General features: G+C 36.4%; 1 protein-coding gene across 2 annotated transcripts in view; it reads right to left on the bottom strand.

Annotated features, from left to right (window-relative positions):
• The window catches only part of TNKS (tankyrase), a 227,929-nt gene that overhangs the window by 104,058 nt on the left and 98,414 nt on the right, over positions 1-25,457 (bottom strand). For both annotated transcript variants that reach the window (XM_050801078.1, XM_050801079.1), the window contains exons 4-5: positions 2,036-2,072; positions 1,214-1,289 (exon numbers count right to left, since the gene is read on the bottom strand). In XM_050801078.1, coding sequence (XP_050657035.1) covers positions 1,214-1,289; positions 2,036-2,072 — 113 coding nt within the window. The remainder of the gene's footprint in view (positions 1-1,213; positions 1,290-2,035; positions 2,073-25,457) is intronic.

Here is a 25,457-nt window from a genome sequence, read left to right as displayed (position 1 = left end):
AGTAAGTAACAGTGCTGAGTAAATCTTTGCTAGTTTATAGCTTGATATGTGTAATTTAACCTTCTATGAAAGTAGAAGTCTCTCCCCAAATTACCCAGAGAAACAAAATACTCACTGGGACATATAACAATATATGACCTATCTACAAAGACAAATTAACATAAATTATATTCTGAGGGACTCGATTCCTTGCCACTATTTTTGGATTTTATTAAAATAGAGAAAAAGTGGGGAAGCATGCAAAAATTTGATCTGCAAAATTATCACTCACAGAAAAGTAATTTTTTAAAAGCAAAATAGTTCATTATTTCTAAGGTGTACCATCCATCCTGATATTTGCCATAACATTTTCACTGTAGATAATTTTAAAAGAATTCATTCTTTAAATATCAGACATATAATTTTCCTCAATATATGTAATACGTCTTTAAAAATATTTTAGGTTTTTAGTTAACATTAAAAAATTAACTCTCATTAAAAAAAACCAACTTTATGGTATAGAGTGCATTGGTTTTCAAAGTCTAATCACTGCAAAACTTTACAATTACTAAAGCCATAACAGATTACATTTCAGTCTATCTTCAGCAAGAATACAAAGTAGGTAATGAAGCTGCCAGCTGTATATTTTATATATTACCTTGCATTCATGGCAACTGTATATTAATATAGAATATTCCTCTCTGTTTTAATCTATTTTCTTTCAATATTCCACAATTAAAACTTAGCCAATACAAATAATAATAAAAGAGCAGAACTGTATAGATGTAAAAAAATCATTAACAGCAATTTCTCAGCTTTAATGGAAAAAGTGTTGGTATCTAGCAAACAAATCTTCTTCTGCCAAATAAGAAATCAAAAACACAAATGTCTTAACAAAGATGGGTAAACAGGACACACATATTTCCAGTTTCCATTATCATACCCAGAAAAGAGCATATGCTGTAATTTTAATCACCGACAAAGCTGCAGTTTCATGTAACAAATAACTTGCAGTGTCTGACATTTAAGAGAAAAGGCTTACTTAAGATGCATGCTTCACCAGTTCTATGAATGTGTCACAACTGCCAATAACAGATATAGCAGCATTTCATTTACAGTGAAAAGATGCTAGTTAAAATAAAGCCATGTAGGTATACATGCTTATATATATATGCCACTTTCACAAAATTTTGTTGCAAGGCAATTAAAGAGGATTGTATTTAAAATAACTTACCTTTCGCCCATCACTTGCATGGCAATTCACATTTAGAGGAGTCAGTAAAGCCATTAGTTTTTCTTCATTACCACTCCTATAAAAAGGTAGTAAGTCAATTCCTATAAAATTACAAAGCTTCTTATGAATATTTATGCATAATTTTTTCACATGAGAGTAAAATATGGGTTTGCTTTGATTTCTTTTACATGGATCACAAGAAATCTCTTTTGCAATATTCAGTTCAATTACTACATTTCTAATTAATATCTGTTAATTACTCTATAGTGGTATATCTTAAATAATGTAGTTTTCTACATTTTTGTTTTATTTATCTACATAAAGTCATCTTCTTAATTACAAACAAACTTTATTCTGATAAATGGACTAAAACATTGGAGTTAAAAAATACATACAAAATGCTGTAAAGAGCTAATCAATTAAATTATAAACGACCAAGAACAACAACAAAAAAATAGATGAGGATTTTAACATTTACTTTTTGCTCTTCATTCAAGCTTTACTAGAAAAATCTTCAGAAGAAAATGAAGATATAGGTATTTAAATACTCCAAGAATATCACTGGAAAAGCTGGGCAACTAAGGTTTGCAGGTACCTTAAGAAATGTTCCAAATAAAATTAATCTTATAATCATCACCATATGAAAAGATTTTATTATATATACTAATCATGCAAAATAAAGTATATAAAGATTTAGTATCTGCATAATTGCATAAAATCCAAGCAAGACAATAACGTTATATTTTTTATAGTCCTCCACCTGCCCTCCTCCTTCTCTTCCTTAATGCATTATACACACTTAAAATGAATGGAATCACTTACCTAGCAGCTTCTAGGAGTTCGTCTTTCTTGTATTCACCTAGATGATTGCAAAATATCATGCTGTTAGCATTTGGCAGAAGACAGATTAAGAAATGCAGTAGGCAGCAAATAGAGAATTAAATAGAGAAGAACAGAAAAAGAGAGTCCACACCCCGCTGGGTGATGGAGCCGTGACGTTAGCCAGCTTGTGAAGGCAGCATCACCAGTGCCTTGGAGACGGGCAGCAAATTGACGCAGCTTCTTGTCCAATCCTCAGATGAAATAGCTTTCTTCAGACAACCAATGAATGCTAAATCTCGTGTCCAGAAACACATTCCCTCTGATAACAGCATGCCAGCTGAAGACAATGTCCCCTCCCCCCTTTTCTATTCAGGCTGTCACAGTATACTTGTGAAGCATAATACATTTTGAGACAAAAGCAAAAGAATGTGGCTCTTTAAAGGTACAAATTACTAGTCTTCTCAAAACTGAAGTTTTATTGGTAATGACACGGAAAGTTAAAAAAAAACCATTAATTACTATTGTTGAGCTTTATAGCAGTAGAAAATGCAAATATCAGAACCATGTAGCCTTTGACTCGATAGGGAAGGTCTGTAGACTAGAAATACGTGAACTACGTACCAAATGCCATGAACCTCTTGGAGGCAGCGCTCCAAAAACCAAAACAGTGAATACATTTTGAAACAACAATAATATCCTAACATGCTGTAATCTTAACACTTCATATAAATTCAATACCAATTTGAACACATAATAAATCTTAAAAATATTTTTTAAAAGGAGGTTGGGGTCTTCGAGAATGAGCAGATATCTAACTACTGCGACATGGGTAATTTTTCCCCATTCTGTTTTATCACAATGGATTTTTTAAATATATCAAATGATGAAAATAGAAATATAATTAAAAATCATCCATAATAAATTTCTTAGGGTATTCAAGATCTAACAAATTTTTTTTGCAAGCTCAATGGAAGGACAAAGAATGTTAATAATACAGCGTTTGTTCCTTCAATAAATAAAAAGAACAGCCAGGACTATGATTCAGCTATAATACACTTACTTAGTTTGCTACATCACTAAAGAAATAATTATAAAAAGTATCTTAGCAAATAATTATATGAAAGCAAATACTAAGTGCACATAGAATAAAACGTCAGACTAAATGAAAATGTTATTCTATTACAAAATAAGATTAAGTAACTTTTAAAAAATCTTATGTGTATGTACGGACTTCGCATTTTGTTTGTTTTGCTTAAGAATGCAGAATATTGATGCAAATATTACAAAGACACCTCAAGGCTACCAAGTATATACTTAAATGCTACAACCCATTATTAGCAAATATTCTTTAGCTTTAACTTTGTCTTGCCTCCTGGATTAAGACTAGGTTAAAATCTGGAAACTATAACCAGGTATTTTCAAAGTAAAAAGTTGTTAAATACCTATTTTCTCTTAAAGGAACTTTGTATATCAATAAAGTTATCAGTTTAAGAATATAAGCTAGAATATATGATTTCATGGTCATAGAGGTGGTCTTTCTAATTTCCCATAAATTGTATTTCAGATTTTTTGGCCAACTGACAAAGTAAAGGTCATTTCATTATATCCTCCATCCAATTAAGTTCCTGCCTTCCCAAAGCCCAAGACCTACCTTTGTTAAACATTTTAGGTAGCAATATGGAAGTTAGAGAGTCAACTTAAAAAACTCCTTGTGAGGAAAATGGCATAACCCATGCCCCCAAATGTCTACAGAACCAGGATCAAAGTAAATCAAATTACACAATGTATCTATAAAACGTATTAATTTTGTCGAGTTGCATTTGTTCAGCAGGCCTGTATGCCAGGTTTTAAAGTGAAAGACACTATCGTCTCTGACCTCAGGGAATATCATTCTATTAAAGGAGACAGACAGATTACAGTAGAGTATAAAGAAATCTGATGAAATGCTAGAGAGCTTACTAGCCAGTCTAAATGGGATTAATGATTGGAAGGGCAGTTGGGGGTCAAGGAAGTCTTCCTGGAAGAGGGGAAACTTGAGCAGTTTTGAAGGAAGGACAGGCAATCCTCAGGTGAAGCAGGGTCAGGGAGAAGGAAGCTACCACAGTGAAAGAAAGGAGAAGGGGAATGGTTGTAAGCAGCTCTGTGTACCTGAAGCAAAGGACACTCGCAGGCGAGTGGGTATGGACGAGACAGAGAAGAAATGGAAACATCATGAATGTCTCTCTGAGCTAAGAAGTTTGAACTTTACTTTGAAAGTAATGAGAAAATACTGCAATATTTTAACAAGGGGAGTGCAAAGTATACTTAAAATTCTGCAAGTTTTGTGATTACATAAAATACTTCCATAATGTGCTTCACTAAACTTTTGTTAGAGAGAAAGGTGGGCAAAAAAAGAAAAAAAAAAAAAAAAGAAAGAAAAGAAGAGAAAAGAAAAAAAAAAACAAGTAAATGTGGACAGTCTACATTTTAAAGTATATATATTTTATATACTGATATACAGTAAAACTGATATACAGTAAAAACACATTAAAACTGTGAACTTAAAAGTAGCTACTATTGAAATTTAAGTCATAGTGAAACATGACTCCAATAAGTGAGGTAATAAAACTGCAAAGTATTTGGGAACCTCAAATTTCAAATCAGTCTCCCTACATAAACTTCTCATCAAGCATAGTTTATTGATGTTTTCACCAAAAGGCACATTTTTGCAAAAATGTTATTCCTTCCTGGATGAGCTGATAATAAACCAAAGCTTTCAAAAGGAAATATATAAGTGCATGCAACAGAGTCAGACACGGGTATTACAAATGACTTTCTACTCTTCCTGCTGGAGATCCTAGTACTTTAATCAGCTTTTCTGCAATACATTCTAGCATCCACTATCTGGTGCCCGAGGACCACAATCCATAAACAGCTGAAGCGATTTTTCAAATGCTCGCTCGCAGGAACAGCTAACGTAATGAATTTAGAGCCCCTCACACTCTCTGATAACAAATCTGAGCTACTTACTTAACAGCCAAAGCACCAGTTCTGTTTCATTTTAGCTGAGAATCTGAAAATATTCTGGCTGAGACTATGGTGCTCTATGGAGCATTTATATTCTTTAATAACATCCAGATAAAGACTAGCAATAGATCAGCCAGAAAGGAAACTAGGCAATTATAGTCAAGATAATAGCAGCCAGGAACGAAGAAAATAGATGGTTTAAAACATTTTTTATTAGAATAAAAGTAAATGGAATTTTTAAAAGTAAGCCAAAAAGTTTACTTTCCAAAGTCTAAATTGTTTTTACTGGTAAAATAAGTAATGATATGAAAGAAGCAAAGAAATATGCTTTAACACACATATGCTATAACACACACACAGAAATATGAGGCTGATGTGTTAAGAGAGCTATGTTATTAAAATGAAGCCGAAAAATAAACTCCTCTTTTTATTTCTCTGGAGTAGTTAGAAATAGCTTCTCTTTCACTTAGTGTAAAGGCAAAATTACTTTTTGAGTAAAAATGAAGAAAACTTAATAAGAAGAAGTCATGATTACTGACTTATCTCAATTTTAACATTTTAACTGCTTTTGCCCCGTCAGAAACTGACAGGATGAAGGTAGACTTAGTTATATAAAAATAAGTCATTTGGTTTTGTTGAGATGGAATAGCATGGAAAGATTATGAACATGGAACCACAAATTCTTAAAGCAGCAAGAGGCTAAAAAAGAATTGTGGGCCAGGCACAGTGGCAATCCCAACACACTGGGAGGCCAAGGTGGGTGGATCACCTGAGGTCAGGAGTTCGAGACCAGCCTGGCCAACATGGTGAAACCCCATCTCTACTAAAATTACAAAAAATTAGCTGGGCATGGTGGTGGATGCCTGTAAATCCAGCTACTTGGGAGGCTGAGGCAGGAGAATCTCTTGAACCCGAAATGCAGAGGTTGCAGTGAGCTGAGATCGCACCATTGCACTCCAGCCCGGGCAACGAGAGCGAAACTCCGTCGCCAAAAAAAAAAAAAAAAAAAAAAATTCTGACTTTTCTCTTTCAATCATTATGCATGGTATTCAAATCTATCAGTAACACTTTGCATTATATAAAAGTAGAAGAATATCATTTGAAAGTCACCCTTTCTCCGTGTCACCTCACCCCCAATTTCAGAACCACTCTCCTAAGGGATCTTCTGAAACTGGTGCCCAGGAAGTTAAACAGATTGTCTTAGGTTTCACTAAGTATTATCCATTACCTGTCAGGCCCTGCACTAGGCTCAAGTGTGAGCACAAACTAACAAATCTGACCTCTGGAAAAAGCCATGTAAGCAAAAGGAGAGAGTAACAAATAGTAATAACAATCAAACAACTTAAAAAACAATGACAATTATCAGCTTTAAATGGGTTAAACACATCAATGTAACAAGCCAATATAACAAGCTCATCTGTATAAATAAGAATTTACAGATGAGCTTGCAAGCAAAGGCTATTGGGCCAAGGGAATTTCAAGAATAAAGAAAATTCACTGGGGTCTATTCCAACGATCAATCCATTTTGCATTTCCCATAGCATACCTTAATTCCTGAACTTATCAGGCATCTCAAGGGAAGCAGTATGTAAAGACTTCAGTCAAGAATCTCAATTATCAGGTTAATGTGGGGACTCCTATGTTACAGAGTGCTAAGTAGTACCATGAATTGATAACTCTGATACAGATGTTTTCTCATCAAGGTACCAGCAAATTAACAGATGAATTGATTCCTGTAGCTAAACTGACAACCTATATGAAGAATAAAATATTAATTTAGGTGACATATTCCATCATGTTTTCACTAGTAGATTTGAAAATTAAAAACCAGCTATGTGGCTGTGGAAGGAACTGAGCTAAAGCACCAGGAAGTAATCTAATCTCAAGAATTAGAGTTAGGTCTCCCTCTCAAAGCAATATTCAGACAGACTGATATTCTGCTATATATAAACATGGGCCCCAGACACAACTGTATTATTTTACTCCAGGATCTTTCAAAAATATATTCAGAACAACTGGGGGTAAATTACAAAGTTATCACAGCTCTCAATGCCTTCTTCGTACTTTTTAATTCTATCAAATCTTTCTACTCATTATGATACGGGCTTCAAAGTCCATACCACCAATTAAGTCTACAATCATGGCCAATCTAAACACTGAAAATCCATTCTAAACACAGTTGTTTGCGGTCCTTAAATTCTAAGTTTGAACAGAGTATTTTCCTGGCAGAGATCCTTTCCTTGTCTCCTAGAACCTTGACCTTTTAAACTAGCTAACATCAACTCTGCTTAGTACCAACATAATCTCTACATTGTCCAATATTTTAGCCACTCCCCTCGTCACTTACATTTAAATACATTAAAATTATATAAAAATAAAAATTCTGTTCATCAGTCACACTAGCCATATTTCGGGTATTCGGTAGGCACAGGTAACCAGCTAGTACCTCCATACTGAACACTGCAGAGAGACCATTCGCCTGAAGAGCTGAAACTTTTATTGGACCATAAAACTCTGCACTGTTTTTAATGAGCTTATAAGAAGTTATCTTTTACCCTAATAACCATTTTCCATATTCTTTACTCTTAAAATTATCACTACCAAAACATAAGCTTTTTTTTTTTTTTTTTCTTCTTACTGAACACCAAAAAACTACTTCATTACCACGAAACGTGAAAAAAAAAAAATATGCCGGACTGAATAACAGATCTAGAATGAGTTCTAGCTCTGCCACTGGTTTATATGTGTGGCCTTGGGTAAATCACTTCATGCTTCAGGGAGCCTTCATTTTATTGTCATCTGGAAAATGAACAGGTTAAATGATTTCTAAAGTTTCAACTCTTCAATTTCCATCCTGTATTTGATTCTCAGTATTGGTAAGAAGTTTTTCAAAGATGATTTTAATGTTGCTTTAAACAGACTTAAAACAAAACAAAGTTATCTGAGAAAAAACACTCTACTAAACTGTTATAAAAAGTAGCACCTGAAAATTGTAGAGCAAGCAGTTAAATGATTCTACCCAACCTGTACTATCTACTTGGTTAACAATTCTAAACTTTTGGTAATGCTTTAACTAGAAGGTAATTTAAAACCAGCTCCTTCAAAAGAAAGTTACTTTTTCAATAATTCTATAGACTTGTTACAACATTTTTAAAAAGAAAAAAAGCTCACCAAGGCATGGAACTAGAGATAAACTAAGAAGTTATTAATTGAGAAGCCTTCCAATTCTTTAGGAAAATGGAAATGAACCCCCCAACCCCTGCATAGCAGCTGTGAAAAAAAATTCCAGGCCGGGCGCAGTGGTTCATGCCTATAATCCCAGCACTTTGGAGGCCAAGAAGGGTGGATCACGAGGTCAGGAGTTCAAGACCAGCCTGGCCAAGATGGTTGGTAAAACCTCATCTCTACTAAAAATACAAAAAAATTAGCTGGGCGTGGTGACACGCCCCTGTAATCCCAGTTATTCGGAAGGCTGAGACACAGAATTTCTTAAACCCGGGAGGCGGAGGTTGCAGTGAGCTGAGATCGCGCCACAGCGCTCCAGCGTGGGCAACAGAGCGAGACTCCTGCTCAAAAAAAAAAAAAAAAAAAAAAAAAAAAAAAAAAATCCAAAAGGTAAAAGTCCGCAAATACAACTCCATTATCCTATGTCATAAATTACGTCATAAAATTTGTATTATTTTTATGTCATAAAAATTGTAATATATTAAATGTCAACACAAAAACCTCAACCAACGTCCTAAAACATTTCAAAAACACAATATAACACTCATATAATAAAAGTTTTGTAAAAGCTTTATGCAGGAGGCAGTAATATGACCTCTCTTAGTCCAAGTAACATCTAAGATACACATCCCACTTCCTGATACTTAGCAGGGTTTCCAATCATTTGTACTTGTTTCTGATGTGGTATCAATCGTAGCCACCAATATGTGTGTCAATAAATACATATAGGCCCCCAAAAAGATGGTATTATCAGATACATTCTTTAAATTGAACATTAAAAGTCAAAAGAGGTGTTCCTCTAGAAGCTGTTAACCAGTGAGACTTTCTGCAAAGTGTGCTGGTACTTTAAAAGAAAAAAACCTTTGTGACCACAGTACACATGAAAGAAGTTTTTGATATATTAAAAAGAAGACAAAAAGGGAGGAAAGGAAGATGGAAGGAGGGAGGGAACTCTCTCTAAGCAAGGCAGGTTATGACACTATGTATTCGGTCTGGGAGCTCAGGACATCCACTATTACTTAAGTCATCAACTGTCTGTGTTAATGGCAGCCAGGGGCTGCGGGAAGTAGGATATTAGTTTGTTTTTTGTGTGTGGGTTTTGTTTTTTTTTTTTCCCTATCACACAGTGTCTGCTCCATAAAAAGTGATTTGGAAAAGTAAATTCCCTATTTGATCCAAAACAATTTGGCAGTAGTTTTTACATTTTGTTCAGTATCAGTGGTCCTTTTTCTATAGCCATCAATTCATACTCCCTTATTTGCAAATCTGAAACCCAAAAAGCTCTAAAAACTCAGATGGCAGCAAAACTTGACCCATTCAGGGTACACAGCTACACAACACAGCTGTCATATATTTCACTGCAAAACTATTACTGTTACAGAGTACAGCCCCAGTCTCCACGGGGGATGTTTTGTAATATATGGAAGATATACAGTAGCCCCCCCCCCCCTTATTCACAGGGGACACATTCCAAGGTCCCTCGTTATGTAAGTGGATGCCTAAAACTGAGGACAGTACCTAACCTATATGTTTTTTCCCATAATACATACCCATTATAAAGTTTAATTTATAAACTAGGCATAGTAAGAGATTAAGAATATCTCTAATTAAAAACAGGACAATCGTAACAATATGCCAATATCACTACTCTTGTGCTTCTGGGTCATTATGAGGTAAAATAAGGATTACTTGCAAACAAGTGCTGCAATAGCAGGATGCTGATCTGATCACTGAGTGGCTACTAAATGCCTAACGGGCAGGGAGTGTAGACAGCATGGATCCATGGACAAAGGCAGGGTTCATGCCTTGGGGAGAATAGAGCAGGTCTCTGTGAGATTTCATCACTATACTCAGAGCAGCACGCCATTTAAAACTTATAAATTGTTTATTTCTGGAATTTTCCACTTAATATTTTGAGAGGCAGTTGACCACAGGTCACTGAAACCTTGAAAAGTGAAACTGCAGATAAGGGGTGACCACTACTAAATTGTGTCTTTTCTTATTTATTTTTTGAAGTATAATTTACATACAGTTAAATTCACCTTTTGAGATGGTTCTGTGGGTTTTGAAAAACTTATACAGCTGTTGTGACCACTACACTTCAAGACAGGAAACATTTCTATCACACCAAAAAGTTTTGTCACGGTCCTCTGAAATCAATCGCCTACTCCAATCCCCCTCCATGGTAACCACAGATATGATTTCTGTCTGTACAGTTTTATTTTATGGAATGTCATGTATATGGAATCATAGAATATGTAAACTTTTGATTCTACCATCTTTTACTTAGTATAAATGCTTTTCAGGTTCGTCCATGTTGTTGGACATGTCAGTACTTTGATCCTTGTTATTGCTAAGTTATATTCCATGATATGGATGTATCTCAATTTGTCTATCCGATTACCAGCTGCCAGACATTTGGGTTGTTTCCAAACGACTTTGGGTGATTATGAATAAAGCTACTGGAAACATTCACAGAGAGTATTCTGTATGGACAAATAACTTCTTTTTTCTTGGGTAAATATCCAGCAGTGGGGTTGCTGGGTTATATCATAAGTATATGTTTAACTTTGTTAAGAAATAGCCAAACCATGTCTTTTTTGTAATCTGAAAAATTCTCATGTCACCTGTAGAAAAGAATAAGAAAACAAGAAAAAGTTAACTACTGAGAACTACGATGGCACTGCCACAACTTCACCACTGCAGATACCAACCTTACCTCATATAGGGGCAATTCATCTGACCTGAACTAATTTGCGCATCTTTTAATTCTTTGCTTCTCATTTGTTATATTATCTGCATTTAAAAAAACAACAGTATTTTCTATCTTAGGTTCAGGGTAATAGGCATTCATATATATTTAGAAATGATGGTAAATATTTCTTATGGGCAAATTCTACAATAAAGTTCTGGATAACACATAAACTAAAACCTAACCCTGGAAAAACTATTACCATCAGTGTCTTACATCATAGCAAGGCTATGTATCCATGAAGTCTGATGTTTATCACAGGTTAATCTAAGCAGCTTTCTAAAAAGCAAGAGGAACAAGAAAGTTCTGAGTTCTCACCTACTGCAAGCTAACACCACCAACTGAAAATTATATATATCTAAAATCTACCCTCTAAGAAGTGGTAACTAGGCAGACACGTTTATACCAGCACACCCAAAAGAGGAGGAATGACTCAAATTTCATTAATATAACATTGTTTTAGCAAGCAATGCTGATACCCTATTTTACTAGGTATTTAAAATAAGAAGGAACTACACAATAAAGCTGACATTAGGGATGGGATTAAACATATTCAGATAAGAAAATTAATATAAACAGTTGATATGTGGCTTCATGCCCTCTATATAAGGCAAATGTTTCCCAATAATTTTAAGATAATCTAAAATTGATCATCTCCACCTTCCATTTCTCCTGCTACTTCAAATAAAAATATTCTCCTGACTTACATTTAGACAGACTTGAAACAACTTCCTAATGGAAAATACCACAAACTAACTTTTGAGAAAACTACCAACATGCCTTCATTTCCTCGACTTATAAAGTGTCCTCCATATTTTTCTGAAATCATAATAAACATTTTCATACATCTCCTTTTCAACTGAACAAAATGTGGAAAAGAGATCAAGGTAAAAATGAAGCAAGTTAAAACCAAAAGCAATCATGGTATCACAATAGCCCACAGTATTAACTTTATAGTAAGAGATGGTTAATTACATTTAGTAAGTGAACGTTCAACTGCACTGAATCTCTTTTTTTGAAGCTAATATTATGCTTAGGAAGAAAGCAAACTGGTTTTCTAGACATTATATCTCAATAGCCCTTTTTATAGTCTTTTAGATATAATATTTAGCAAAATTGCTTTTCTTGGAGAATATTTTCTTTAAAATGTCTGAAACTCTTCCTAACCAAATTGCACACCCTCAAGGTCTGTCTTGAAACTGGCTATATAAGAAGCAAAGACTGTTAAATTTTAGCTAGTAGATTACTAAACAAACTATATTATTTAATTAGGTTATTCCAAATTAATGGACATTTCTCTATATGTGAAGTCTGAATCCATGGTAATACATCCATTAAGTCCAAGCCGAATCAATTGTGACTTCTCCTATAATTATGTTCAGAAAGATTATTGGACAAAGTATTAATCTAAAGATAAATATTTTAAATTTTACCACTCAATTACAGATATGTAACATGATATCCCTAGTTACACACTAACCTAACACATTAAATTACAGGTTCTGCTACACTGTAATCCATATAATGCCTTGTCCCTACTTTTTTCTTTCTATTCGTTTTGCTACAATTTATGTATGTACTTTTTCTTTTACCACCTCCTATCAACATTCCTCCTGTAGCTAATCCCTAAATTAGTCCTTAATCCCTAGTCTCTAGCCCTTAATTCAGTTACATTAATCTCTGCTTTAATTAGTGTATTCTCCTATTCAATAATAATAATAATAATAGTAATAGTATAAATGTATGACTCCCCATACCTGTCTTACAAAATGGTATTCAACCCTACAGCTGAACATTCAAAATCCTTTAAATATATAGACTAAATTTATTTTTTAAATTTATTATTCAATGTTCCCAATTCCACCTCACCTTCTCAACACACACTATCAACTGTACATCACTCACTTTTACCTGAATACATGTTGCATTTTCCTGAATGTCTTTGCTCATGTTGCCAAGGATCTAAGCTCCAATCATCTGCACTTGTTAAAATCTTGCCAAAAACATATGGCCAAACTTACATATAACTTCCTTCTTGAAATCGCTCCACATCAGTTCAATTAAAAACGCTGTCAAAGGGCACAGATTCCAGTCCTAGCTTTGACACTACAGTTTTAAAAATTTTAGGCAAGTTATTTTTTTTTTCTGAGTCTTAATTATAAGGATATCAAACTAGTATATCTTGTCAAGCCTGTTCTAAGATTATATTTATAACCATTATGTGTACGTCAGAAGTTCTTAACCTCTGGTAATTTCATGGAATTCAATAATTCTGTAAATACTCCATAACTATAGGCAAAATTTGAGTGTACGTTCAAATGTGCAATGTATTTTCTCCCTAAGGAGTAGATCTAAAGGTGCTCTTATTAACTCCTTAAAGTTGTCCATGACCCAAAAAAGGTTAGGAACCATCATTTCTCTGATCTAAATCTTTTATTTACACAGACACAAACTGATACAAACAGCCCTTCCATACCAATGATAAATCTCCTAAAGCTTTAAGAATATAGTGCTTAGCGCTGTTATTTCTTAAAAATGATTCTAAACTATTTTTCCTCAACACACCTGACAGATAATGTTCACATGGGCGATATACTTTCATCATCAACAGTTGGGTACTGCAGTCTACTAAATGAACAAGATGCTTGTGGGTTTGGTGCCACTGCTAGCATGTCAGCTCTAAATTCCATCACTTTCTCCTACGATTCAAGACTTATGGTATCTTTATCAGTGCTGTATTGTGCTTGGTATATTGTAAACAGTGCCTGTATATTTGTTAAATTTTAAAAAAATGATGTAATTCAAAGAGAACTAGTAAATGAATGAGACTTAAAAAAAAAAAACCCAGGGTCAGGCACGGTGGCTCACGCCTGAAATCCCAGCACTTTGGGAGGCCGAGGCGGGTGGATCACGAGGTCAGGAGATTGAGACCATCCTGGCTAACACGGCGAAACACCGTCTCTACTAAAAAATACAAAAAATTATCCGGGCGTGGTGGTGGGAGCCTGTAGTCCCAGGGAAGGCTGAGGCAGGAGAATGGCATGAACCTGGAGGCGGAGCTTGCAGTGAGCCGAGATGGCACCAATGGACTCCAGCCTGGGCGACAGAGGGATACTCTGTCTCAAAAACAAACAAACAAACAAAACAAAACAAAACAAACAAACAAACAAAAAACAAAAAAAAACCCAGAAGGGCTTAAATGAGAAAGAATATGCCTAGGATAATACCATTAATCAGACTTCACTAAAGTCGATTAACTCTAACCTAATAAGAGATTTAGTGATACTTTTGGGAAAATATAAGAAAAAAATAACTGAAGTGTGTGCAGCTGAAGAAGTAAATCACAATTGGTGCTTCTTGAGGAAACCAAAAGTGCACTCACTATATCTTTCTGAGACGTTTTGTAAATCAGTGACAGACTATGAAGAATAAAATGCAATTATACACAATAATCACAACAAAGACAAGACAGTTTTGATATCATTCAAAAAGTAGTCACATGTGCCTCCATGTCAGCCTGCAATTCCTCAGGATGATATGGTTATAAGATGCAGAAGGTCAGGCAATCCCCGAATAGGCGTCTCCCACAACCTCAGCCCCCAGTAGGCTTATGCATTCAGGGGCCAAGCACCCTGATAAGAGCAACGGCTGCCGGAAAGTAATTTTCTTTTCACAGACAATGGCCTGGTTCCTATAAATCACAATATGCTTTGTTCATATATCCTAAGAGTTCTGAGATTGCAGCTACTACATATACAACAGTTTCTTAAATGAAGAGATCATATTTGCATACTGGTTTCAACAAAAATGAGTTCTTTTTGAAACAATTATTTCAATGTAAATACTTCACATAAAAATAATACAAACATTAAGAAGAATCTCTGAAGAAAAAGTGTTTTTGAGTATTTTGGCATTTCTATTTGTTGACTGACTTATGTTCCTCCCATAAATTTATCAACTACCCTCATATAAAAATTATCACTTCGCCTTACTAGAATACTGCTACTATACAAATTGGAACACTCAAGAACTAAATCGTTCCAGATAGCCAAGTGTTCAACATGACTGCTAATTTAGCATTTTAATTTCTCTTTTCTTGATAGAATTTCTTTATGAAATGTATTACATACTTCTATACACTCAAAAATAGATCATTCCAAACATAATTTAACTCTTCTTGACAATTCAGAGCCAATTATTACGAACCTCCACCAGACTTTGGAATAATATAGCAATGCTCTCTGGACTACTGAGATGTGCAGGGACATTTGTACTTATCCAAAACGGTTCAAGATTGCTATGTATTTTACTTTTTTTTTTTCAGACAGAATCTCACTCTGTCGCCCAGCCTGGAAGCACAGTGCCACCATCTTGGCTCACTGCAACCTCCACCTCCTGGGTTTCAAGCAATTCTTGTGCCTCACCCTCTTGAGTAGCTGGGACTATAGGCGTGAGCCACCACGGCTGGCTAATTTTTGTATTTTTAGTAGAGACGGGGTTTCACCATGTTGGCCAGGCTGGTCTCAAACTCCTGACCTCAAGTGATCTGCTAGCCTTGGCCTCCCAAAGTGCTGGGATTACAGGTGTGAGCCACCACACCCAGCCATATTTTACTTTTTAATATGTAACTTATTTTTTTCTTTTCCTTTGCATAAATTAATCTCTTTATATATTTCCTTTTAGTTTACAATGTCTGAAAAGTGCTGTCCAGTAGAAATATAAGCTTCATATGTAATTTTAAACTTCTAGTAGCGATATTTAAAAAAGATGTGAGTTTTAATAGTATATTTTATTTACCCTACTATATCCACAATATTACCATTTCAATGTGTAGCAATGTGTTCAGCAGCCAGCTGTGACGAGTGGCTTTGTGCTGGACAGTGCACATCTAAAACCATCATGAGCTGGAAGCTTACAACAGTAAAATAGTTGTAATCAGTCAGCAGCAAAAACTGTTACTACGGTAGAAGCAAATCTGCACTAAGATGAGGGCTCTCCTAGGTATAAGGAATTTCAGTTTCAGAGCATGACTTTGCACATTTGGAGGACAGGGAGAAAAAAAGAGAAAGAGAGAAAGAAGAGAGAAGAGTAGTAAAAAGAGAGGTAGGAATGAGGTGAGGGAGGGGAGAAGGATCCAATAAAAATGTTCTTGAGGTGGGTAGACTCTGAGGAGGTTTAGAGACTCATAAGGCAAAAGTGAGGCCTTTCTTAGTAGTTAACTCTAGGGCCTGTAAAGGTGCATGCAATAATAATGGGAATTCACAGGTATTGACAGTTGAAGAATCCTTGCACCATGCTCCAGTCTCCAGAGAAAGAGACCAGTTGTGGTTAATGGTGACTCTTGAAAAGGCAGCACAAGCTTGTTACAAAGCTACCTCATTCAAATATATATGCCAAGAGATGAATGAGAGTATGCTTAAGATAACAGGTCAAATACACTATTAACCACTTTTATGGAATCTTGTAGAGATGCACAACTTTACTATATGAAATACAGACCATTTCTAGTGACTCTGAAGTCCTAGACAAGGGACCACAGGCATTGGTAAATTCAGCATTTCTTCCCGCTAACTTAAAAGAAATGGAAATACGAATAAAAAACAGAAAAAGTAAATCCGGTTTTGAGAATGATGACTCCCTGGCAACTGCTGAAGAGCACCACGTGATTGACAAGAACATTTAATCAGGATAAAGGCAATGTCCTACTATTAGAGTCCTTCTCCCCTCAAAAACAGTCAACTGTTCAAATACGTTAAGTGAAGGAAGACTAAAAAATGACTCCAGACTAGCCCCAATAAAAATATTTTGAAGCTAGTTTGACAGGAAGCTCAAGGAACCAATATAACAAATTTCAAAACAGCAAATGGAAACTTACGTCAACAGAATTTTAAAAAGGAGGGAGGATAACTTAGTCTAGAGTACAAAAGGTTGAGGTGATAGTAGGTGGTGATTATAGGAAAGGTCTTGATTAGTATTGTCAGTATTTCAGAGAGGGCTCTCAAAAGGAGGAATAGCCTTATACAGTGTAGTTACAAAAAGAAGTTACCATATTTGGCTTAATACATAGAAGTATTTCTAACCATTTAAGTTACCCAACAATGGAATAATGGCAGAGAGCACACAGGGATATGGCATAGAAATGTCATCTAGCAATATAGTATGGAATCCTTATGGGGTAAAAGGTTAGATTAGCTAGCCTCTAAATTTAAGGTCTCTTCTAGAGTCATGAATTTATGTGTGACTTTTATTAACAGTTGTATACTTGTTAATTATGTAAAACTGAACTTAAATTACACATGCATGCATTCTTTATTATCTGATCTTCGTTAGATCCATCTTCAGTTCTCTAAATGTAGTTCATAATTTTATGTACATTACATATATATGTACTATGAGTGATTTATAATAAGAAATATGTATTTGGTCTTCCTTTCCTGGCACACAGCCCCTAAATCTCTTGGAATTTCAGATGAGTGTCTCAGATAAGTGGTAAGTACATTTGTATATGTTAATGTGCTACAGTTTGAATGTTTGTGCTCTCCAAATGTATGTTGAAATTTGATGCCCAATGTTGGAGGTGGGGCCTCAGAGGAGGTGTCTAGGTCATGGAGGTGGATCCCTCATGAATAATTTAATGTGGGCTGGAAGGTGCATGGGGAGAAGTGTGAGTGAGTTCTCACTCTATTAGTTCCTTCAAGAGTTGGTTGTGAAAAAGAGCCTGGCACCTCCCTCTCCATCACTTTGCTTCCTCCCTTGCCATGCGGTCTTTGCACATGCTGACTCCCCCTCACCTTCTGCCAGGAGTGGAAGCAATCTGAGGCCTTCACCAGACATAGATGCTGGCACCATGCTTCTTGTACAGCCTGCAAAACTGTGAGCCAAATAAACTTCTTTTCTTTATAAATTACCGAGCCTCAAGGTATTCCTTACAGCAACACATTAAATGGACTAAGATACAATGAGATGACTGATGGTTGGGGGCTCCTGGATAGTCTCCAGATAGGGGCTGGTACCAGAGGAAACAATCATGTGACTGGATGGGTGGAACTTTCAGCCCCATTCCTGACCTCCAGGGAGGGAATGATTTAATCAATTGGCCACAATGAAGCCTCTAGAAAAACCCCAAGGGACAGGGTTTAAAGAGTTTCTCCGTTATTGAACGTGTGGAGGTGCCAGGAAGGTGGAGCACTGGGAGAGAGCATGGGAGCTCCTTGCCCCTCCCTGCTGACCTTGCCCTATGTACCTCTTCATCTGGCCATTCATCTGCAGCCTTTATAATTCCTTTATAATAAACTGGTAAACATATTTTCCTGAGTTTTGGGTGCACCACTAGCAAATAATTAAACTTGATGAAGAGGTCATGGGCACCCCCAATTTATAGCCAGCAGGTAAGAGGTATAGATGACAATCTACTACTAGCGAGTAGCCTCTAAAGTCGGGTGCAGTCTTCTGGGACTGAGCCCTCAACTCACTGGATCTGACTTTAATTCCAAGCAGACAGTGTTAGAACTGAACTGAATTATAGGACACCTAACTGGTGTTGGAGGAGTGCTCATGGTAGGAAAAACTTGCAAATTTTGGTGACCAGAAGTGAAGCAGTAAAAGGAAAAAGCAGTTTCTCTTCCTTTGCACATACATATACACACATGTCTTTGTATTTGACAGGCACTTTCTTTAAATAAACTCACTAATCCTCAAATAATGCTCAGAAAGGTCACACAGTTCATGTATTAGTATCCTATTGTTATTGTAACACAATATCAGAAACTAAGTGAATTAAAACACACATTTATTCCCACACAGTTCTGGAGGTAGTAAGTCTAAAATGGATAAGCAGGGCTGTGTTCCTTCGGAGACTCTAGGGGAAAACATATTTCCTTGTCTTTTTCAGCTTCTAAAGGCTGCTCATATTCCTTGGCTTGTGGCCTTGCATCACTATGACCTCTGATTCTGTCATCAGATCTTCTCTGATTCTGAGCCACCTTTATGTAAGAATCCTTGTGATTATATTGGGCACCCAGATAACCCAAGATAATCTCTCCATCTCAAGATCTTTAACTTAATCACATCCACAGTCTCTTTATCCCACAAGGTAACATACTTACAGGTTCTGGGGATTAGTATGTTTACATCTATGGGGGCCAGTATTGTGTCTACCACAACTAGTAAATGGCAGATTGGGGATTTTTAACAACAGTGAATGATGCCTCTCAAATACTGCTCTTTCATTAAATGAAAAGTAGATACTTTTTAAGGTATTCCCTACAAGTTGCTAGGAACGCAGGAATCTAAGAACACAGAAATCTAATTCTAAAATACATGAAATCTATCATCTAGAAGTATAGCCTGCAAAGCAACAAAAATAATTTTACCTGACATAGACTTTCTTTTGAAAAATAAGCTGTTTGAAAAATATATGATGAACATCTAAAGCAAAACAGCTACTCTATTTTTTGGTTAAGTTTGCAATGAAGTGAAAACATTCTTTAACCAATAAAAACATGTTTGTGTACAAACATTAATGCTGAAATTTTGAATATCCTCATTCATATCTCCTTTCAGTTGCAAAGGTATTAAAATTTAATTTTTTTGTAAAAGCATGTTTTTTAAACACAAGAAATACTCGATTTTTAGTTAGTAGTACTAGGTTAAGAATAAACTATAGAAAAATATTAATCTAAATAGAAAAGCACAGTAGGCATGTTATTTTTATCTGCCAAATGCCTGTTATAATCTTCCAGTAATCTCTCAAGTATGATTTGGGGAATTGCTCTCCTCTATTCAGATCATGTGATTCCAGTGCAGTTCCCAATCACAGCACCTTGCTCCACTTCTGGCTAATCATCACACTCTATCTGCAGAACAGTGACTGATGCAGGTATAGATATTTGGCTGAAACAGCTCAGAGTTCTTCCTTGAAATTTTTTACTGCACAACTGGGAAAGAGCTCTGGAGCTAAAGGGCTGTGGTCCCAGAGCTCCCAATGGCCATATTCCTCAAACCATGAAGAGCCTAAGGAAACAAAAACCATGCAGATGCAGACAGGAAATGGAGACACAGAGGCTGAAGTCATCTGGCAGCGGGGAAAGGAACAGAGGAAGCACAGAAGGGAAGGAGAAAGAACAGGAGAGAAAAAGTAGAAAGGGAAAGGAACAGGAGTGAGGGGAGCCAGCAGAAAGAAAGGGCAGACAGTGAAGCAGAAAGAAGGTGGGTAGTTGTTATGGGTTGGATGTGGTTTGTCTCCACCAAAATTTATGCTGAAATTTAGTTGGCAATATAATGATGTTGAGAAGTGGGGCCTTTAAGAGGTGATGATGTTGTGAGAGTGATTAGTGCCTTTCTCGTTGGAGTAGAAGTGAGTTCTCCCTCATGGGACTGGATCTGCTACCACAAAAGTGAGTTGTTACAGAGTGTGGTTGTCTCTCATGCTTGGCATCTTTGCTTGTGCCCACTTCCCCTTCTTCTCTGCTGGGTTAAGACCCAGCACGAGGCCCTTACCAGAACCTGATCAAATGCAGCTGCCCTATCTTTTATTTTTTTTTTTGAGACAAAAAAACTGTCGCCCAGGCTGGAGTGCGGTGGCGTGATCTCCGCTCACTGCAAGCTCCGCCTCCCAGGTTCACGCCATTCTCCTGCCTCAGCCTCCCGAGTAGCTGGGACTACAGGCGCCTGCCACCACGCCCAGCTAATTTTTTTGTATTTTTAGTAGAGACAGGATTTCACCATGTTAGCCAGGATGTTCTCAATCTCCTGAGCTCATGATCCGCCCGCCTCGGCCTCCCAAAGTGCTAGGATTACAGGCGTGAGCCACCGCGCCCGGCCAGCTGCCCAATCTTGGACCTCCTGGCCTCCAGAACTGTGGGCTAAAAAAACCTCTCTCCCTTATTAATTACCCAGTCTTGATTATTCACTTACAGCAATAGAAGGCAGAACAAGACAATGTTTTACAGAAAGAGGGACAGTCAGATGCACAATACAATTTGAGTACCCAGATCTAGCAGACCCTGAAGTCAAACCTATCTTTGCTTGATGTGGTTAGTTCGTTAAGCAACAAACACTGTCCGCATGAACAATAGTAATTTGATTCATGCATGTTTAAAATGTGCTTTGTGTCCTTCCTTTTAATTTCTTTCTCCCTCATTGCTTCATTATAGCAATCTTTAATCTTTTTTCCCTTCCCCTAACTTTGTGACTTTCATCCTAAACCTGGGCAGGTGAATGTCCATGGAAACTGCATGAAACCCTCTACCCACGTCTTTGGAGGTGTGGCCTGTGCCTGGCTAGGGAATCACTGGTGAGTTAACAAGGAGGATAACCTCTAGGGCTAGATATTTTAAATGAATCCTGGCTCTGCCATTATCTAACCATGTAACCTTCCTCTAAGTTTCATGTTTCTCATTTTTAAAAAGAGAAGATAATATTTATCATCTATGGTCGCTCTGAAGGTCAGGGATAATGGAAATAAAACACTCAGTGCTTGACTCACAGAAAAACTCTAACAAGATAGTGATGATGATGATAATAATGTGATTCAAATTTTAAAGTATTTGATTTACTAACAATTGTTTCTTATTTCTCTCTGTGAATCGCCAGGAAGACAGGACCTCTTTTTCATATCAGTGAAAAAAATTTTGATGAAAAGAACTAATATTTAAATAAGCTGAGAAAACAGATTTCTCCATACTCCACTAACTTTCTCTATAAGAAAATATATTTTATTTAAACAAAAAGGAGGCGAGGTATGTTTTTATCTTACTATCCTAAATATTTTCCTGCATCCCTAGAAAGTTATAATCCCAATGTGAGAAGCTATAGAAACTGATTTACCACATTAATAAAACAGTGGGGAAAAAAAGACAGGGCCTTAAATAATTTCCAAGAAAAAGTGAAATACATTCACAGCAAGATAATTAGAAAAATCATGCAGATCAACTTTCCTTTCTCCTCTATACCAAAAAAGATAGAACTTTATTGAGATTGATAAAATCTTACCAGGAAGAAACATCCATTTCCTCATTACAGAGAAAAACCTCACTCCAAAACAAAGAATATTAGTAATAAGTTCCTGTTATACAAATATCTGATAGTTCTTAATATTCTAGCTGGTGACCTATTGATTTCTAACAGCTGCAAGTATATCCATATGTCAGTAATTATAAAAAGCTATAATTAAAGTACAGATTTGTTTCTATATTTCATACATCTCATTTTTCATTAATTTTAAACTTCCTATTTACTTTAAATTATGCATACTATGACTGCATTAAATGCATATTGATTGTGGCGTATTTTTATGCCATAGAAAAGTGTACCAACCCTGCAGTGTAATAATCCTTATGAAACGCGACTGAAGGATAATATGTGTATTAGTATTTTGAAGTATGAAGTTCGGGATAAATTAAAAAATTAACCTAGGATCAGCAGTATGTTAAATATTAAGGACGTACAAATTTGCCTGGCTGATAATGACTGTTTCCAACAGGATATGGAACAACGCCACATAAAAGAATGTTCTTGGCCGGGCGCGGTGGCTCAAGCCTGTAATCCCAGCACTTTGGGAGGCCAAGATGGGCGGATCACGAGGTCAGGAGATCGAGACCATCCTGGCTAACACGGTGAAACTCCATCTCTACTAAAAAAATACAAAAAACTAGCCGGGCAAGGTGGCGGGCGCCTGTAGTCCCAGCTACTCAGGAGGCTGAGGCAGGAGAATGTCGTGAACCTGGGAGGCGGAGCTTGCAGTGAGCTGAGATCCGGCCACTGCACTCCAGCCTGGGCGACTGAGCGAGACTCCGTCTCAAAAAAAAAAAGAATGTTCTTATGCAAGCCCATACCACAGCTAGAAAAGTGGCCAACGATCTTTTCCTCCTAGTGACTTGCTTTCTGACTAATGGCATCACCAGCCTGGCTTCATTCCTCCTGCCTCCTGAACAGATATTTCTGAACTACTGAATTGCACTGTTTCTTGAGAGTATCCAATCTAGAACTGATCCCAGCTTCCCTAGTCCCTTTTAGAAATATTTAGTACAAGCCTAGACCCTACAAGAAGCCCCTTCTAACTCCTCCTCTAAATTCTCTCAAAACTCTTGCGGATGTGTCCTCCCTTGAGGCAACAAGCAAAATAAATTTAACTTTGTTAATTACAGGTATGTTTCTGGTGATCTTTGACTGATGGCATTCAACAAAAGACATATGCATATGATATCACTTTCCTATATTTTCTATCCTTATATTAAAGTAAAAGTTCTTATGCTGGTTGAATACATGAACATAAACTTTAGCTGCTATTTTTATATATATTACACAATTAAAGATTTTAAAAAACCAATGGAAGCGAGCCCTGCTGCATTTATTTTTATTTGAAATTTTGTACTACGCCAAATAAAAGACTATTAGTTGGAACAGAATAGAGGACCCAGAAAGAAACCCAAGTACTCACAGTCAAGTGATCTTCAACAAAGCAAACAAAAACATAAAGTGAAGAAAGGACACCCTGGTTAACAAATGGTGTTGGGATAATCGGCAAGCCACATGTAGAAGAATGAAACTGGATCCTCATCTCTCACTTTATACAAAATTCAATTCAAGATGGATCAAAGACTTCAATCGAAGACCCGAAACCACAGAAATCCTAGAAAATAACATCAGAAAAACTCTTCTAGACATTAGCTTAGGCAAAGAATTAACAACCAACAACCCAAAAGCAAATGCAACTAGAACAAAAATAAATAAATGAGACCTAATTAAACTAAAAAGCTTCTACACAGCAAAAGAAATAATCAGCAGAGTAAACAGACAAACCACAGAGCAGGAGATCTTTGCAAACTATGCATCTGACAAAGATGACTAACATCTAGAAGCTACAAGGAATTCAAACAAAGCAAAAAAAGAAAAACAACCCCATCAAAAAGTGGGCAAAGGACATGAATAGGTAATTCTCAAAAGAAGATATACAAATGGCCAACAAACATATGAAAAAATGCTCAACATTACTATCAGGGAAATGCAAATTAGAACCACAATGAGATACCACCTTACTCCTACAAGTATGGCCATAATTAAGAAATCAAAAAATAATAGATGTTGGTGTGGATATGGTGAAAAGGGAACAATTTTATACTGCTGGTGGGAATGCAAACTAGTAAAACCACTACGGAAAACAGTGTGGAGATTCCTTAAAGAACTAAAACTACAAGCACCATTTGACCCAGCAATCCCATTACTGGGTATCTACCCAGAGGAAAAGAAGCCATTATACGAAAAAGATACTTGCACCCATGTTTACAGCAGCACAATTTGCAACTGCAAAAATATGGAACCAGCCCAAATGCCCATCAATCAACAAGTAAAGAAACTGTGGTATGGGCTGGGTACAGAGGCTTACGCCTGTAATCCCAGCACTTTGGGAGGACGAGGCGGGTGGATCACCTGAGGTCAGGAATTTGAGACTAGCCTGGGCAACATGGTGAAACCCTGTCTCTACCAAAAATACAAAATTAGCCAGGCGTGGTAGCACATGCCTGTAATTCCAGCTACTTGAGAGGCTGAGGCAGGAGAACTGCTTGAACCCAGGAGGCAGAGGCTGCAGTGTTGAGCCGTGATCATGCCACTGCACTCCAGTCTGGACAACAGAGTGAGGCTCCATCTCAAAAACAAAAAGAAAGAAAGAAAAAAGAAAGAAGAACCATGATATATATGTACCATGACATACTACTACTCAGCCGTAAAAAGGAATGAAATAATGGCATTTGCAGCAACTTGGAAGGAACTGGAGACCATTATTATAAGTGAACTTAAGAATGGAAAACCAAATATCGTATATTCTCACTCACAAGTGGGAGCTAAGCTATAAGGATGCAAAGGCATAAGAATGACATAATGGCCTCTGAGGACTTTCGGGGAAGGGTGAGAGGGGGATGAAGGATAAAACACTACACACTGGGTACACTGTACACTGCTTGGATAACAGGTGCACCAAAATCTCAGAAATTACCACTACAGAACTTTTTCGTGTAACCAAACACCACCTGTCCCCCAAAAACAATTGAAATAAAAATTAAAAACTTAAAGACCATTAGTTATTATTCATTTCTTCTTCAGTATAACTTATTTTATATTCTACTAGTGAAGTGTATTAAATAGCCTGTATATGTTCTTTAAAAACATGAAAACTCCTTGTCTCATCTTATTCACCATGTATAATTTGTCCAGTATTCTCTGGAGAAACAAGAAAATAAATTATTTGCTTAGCACAAACGGCTACATATTTGATTGATTTATTGACTGCTGTCAAAACTTTTTCTTCTTCCCAAGGTAGTTCAATTAGCTCTCTGCTCAAAACTATCTGCCTTACTTTCAGGGATAAGAAATATGTTTTTAAAATCTAACAAGTTATAGCAACCAAACTTTGTAATGAAAAGTACATTTATACGTATATGA

The sequence above is a fragment of the Macaca thibetana genome, chromosome 8 (genome assembly GCF_024542745.1).
Source record: "Macaca thibetana thibetana isolate TM-01 chromosome 8, ASM2454274v1, whole genome shotgun sequence".
In the NCBI taxonomy this organism is placed as follows: Eukaryota; Metazoa; Chordata; class Mammalia; order Primates; family Cercopithecidae; genus Macaca; species Macaca thibetana.
This window is presented reverse-complemented; position numbering and strand designations above follow the sequence as displayed.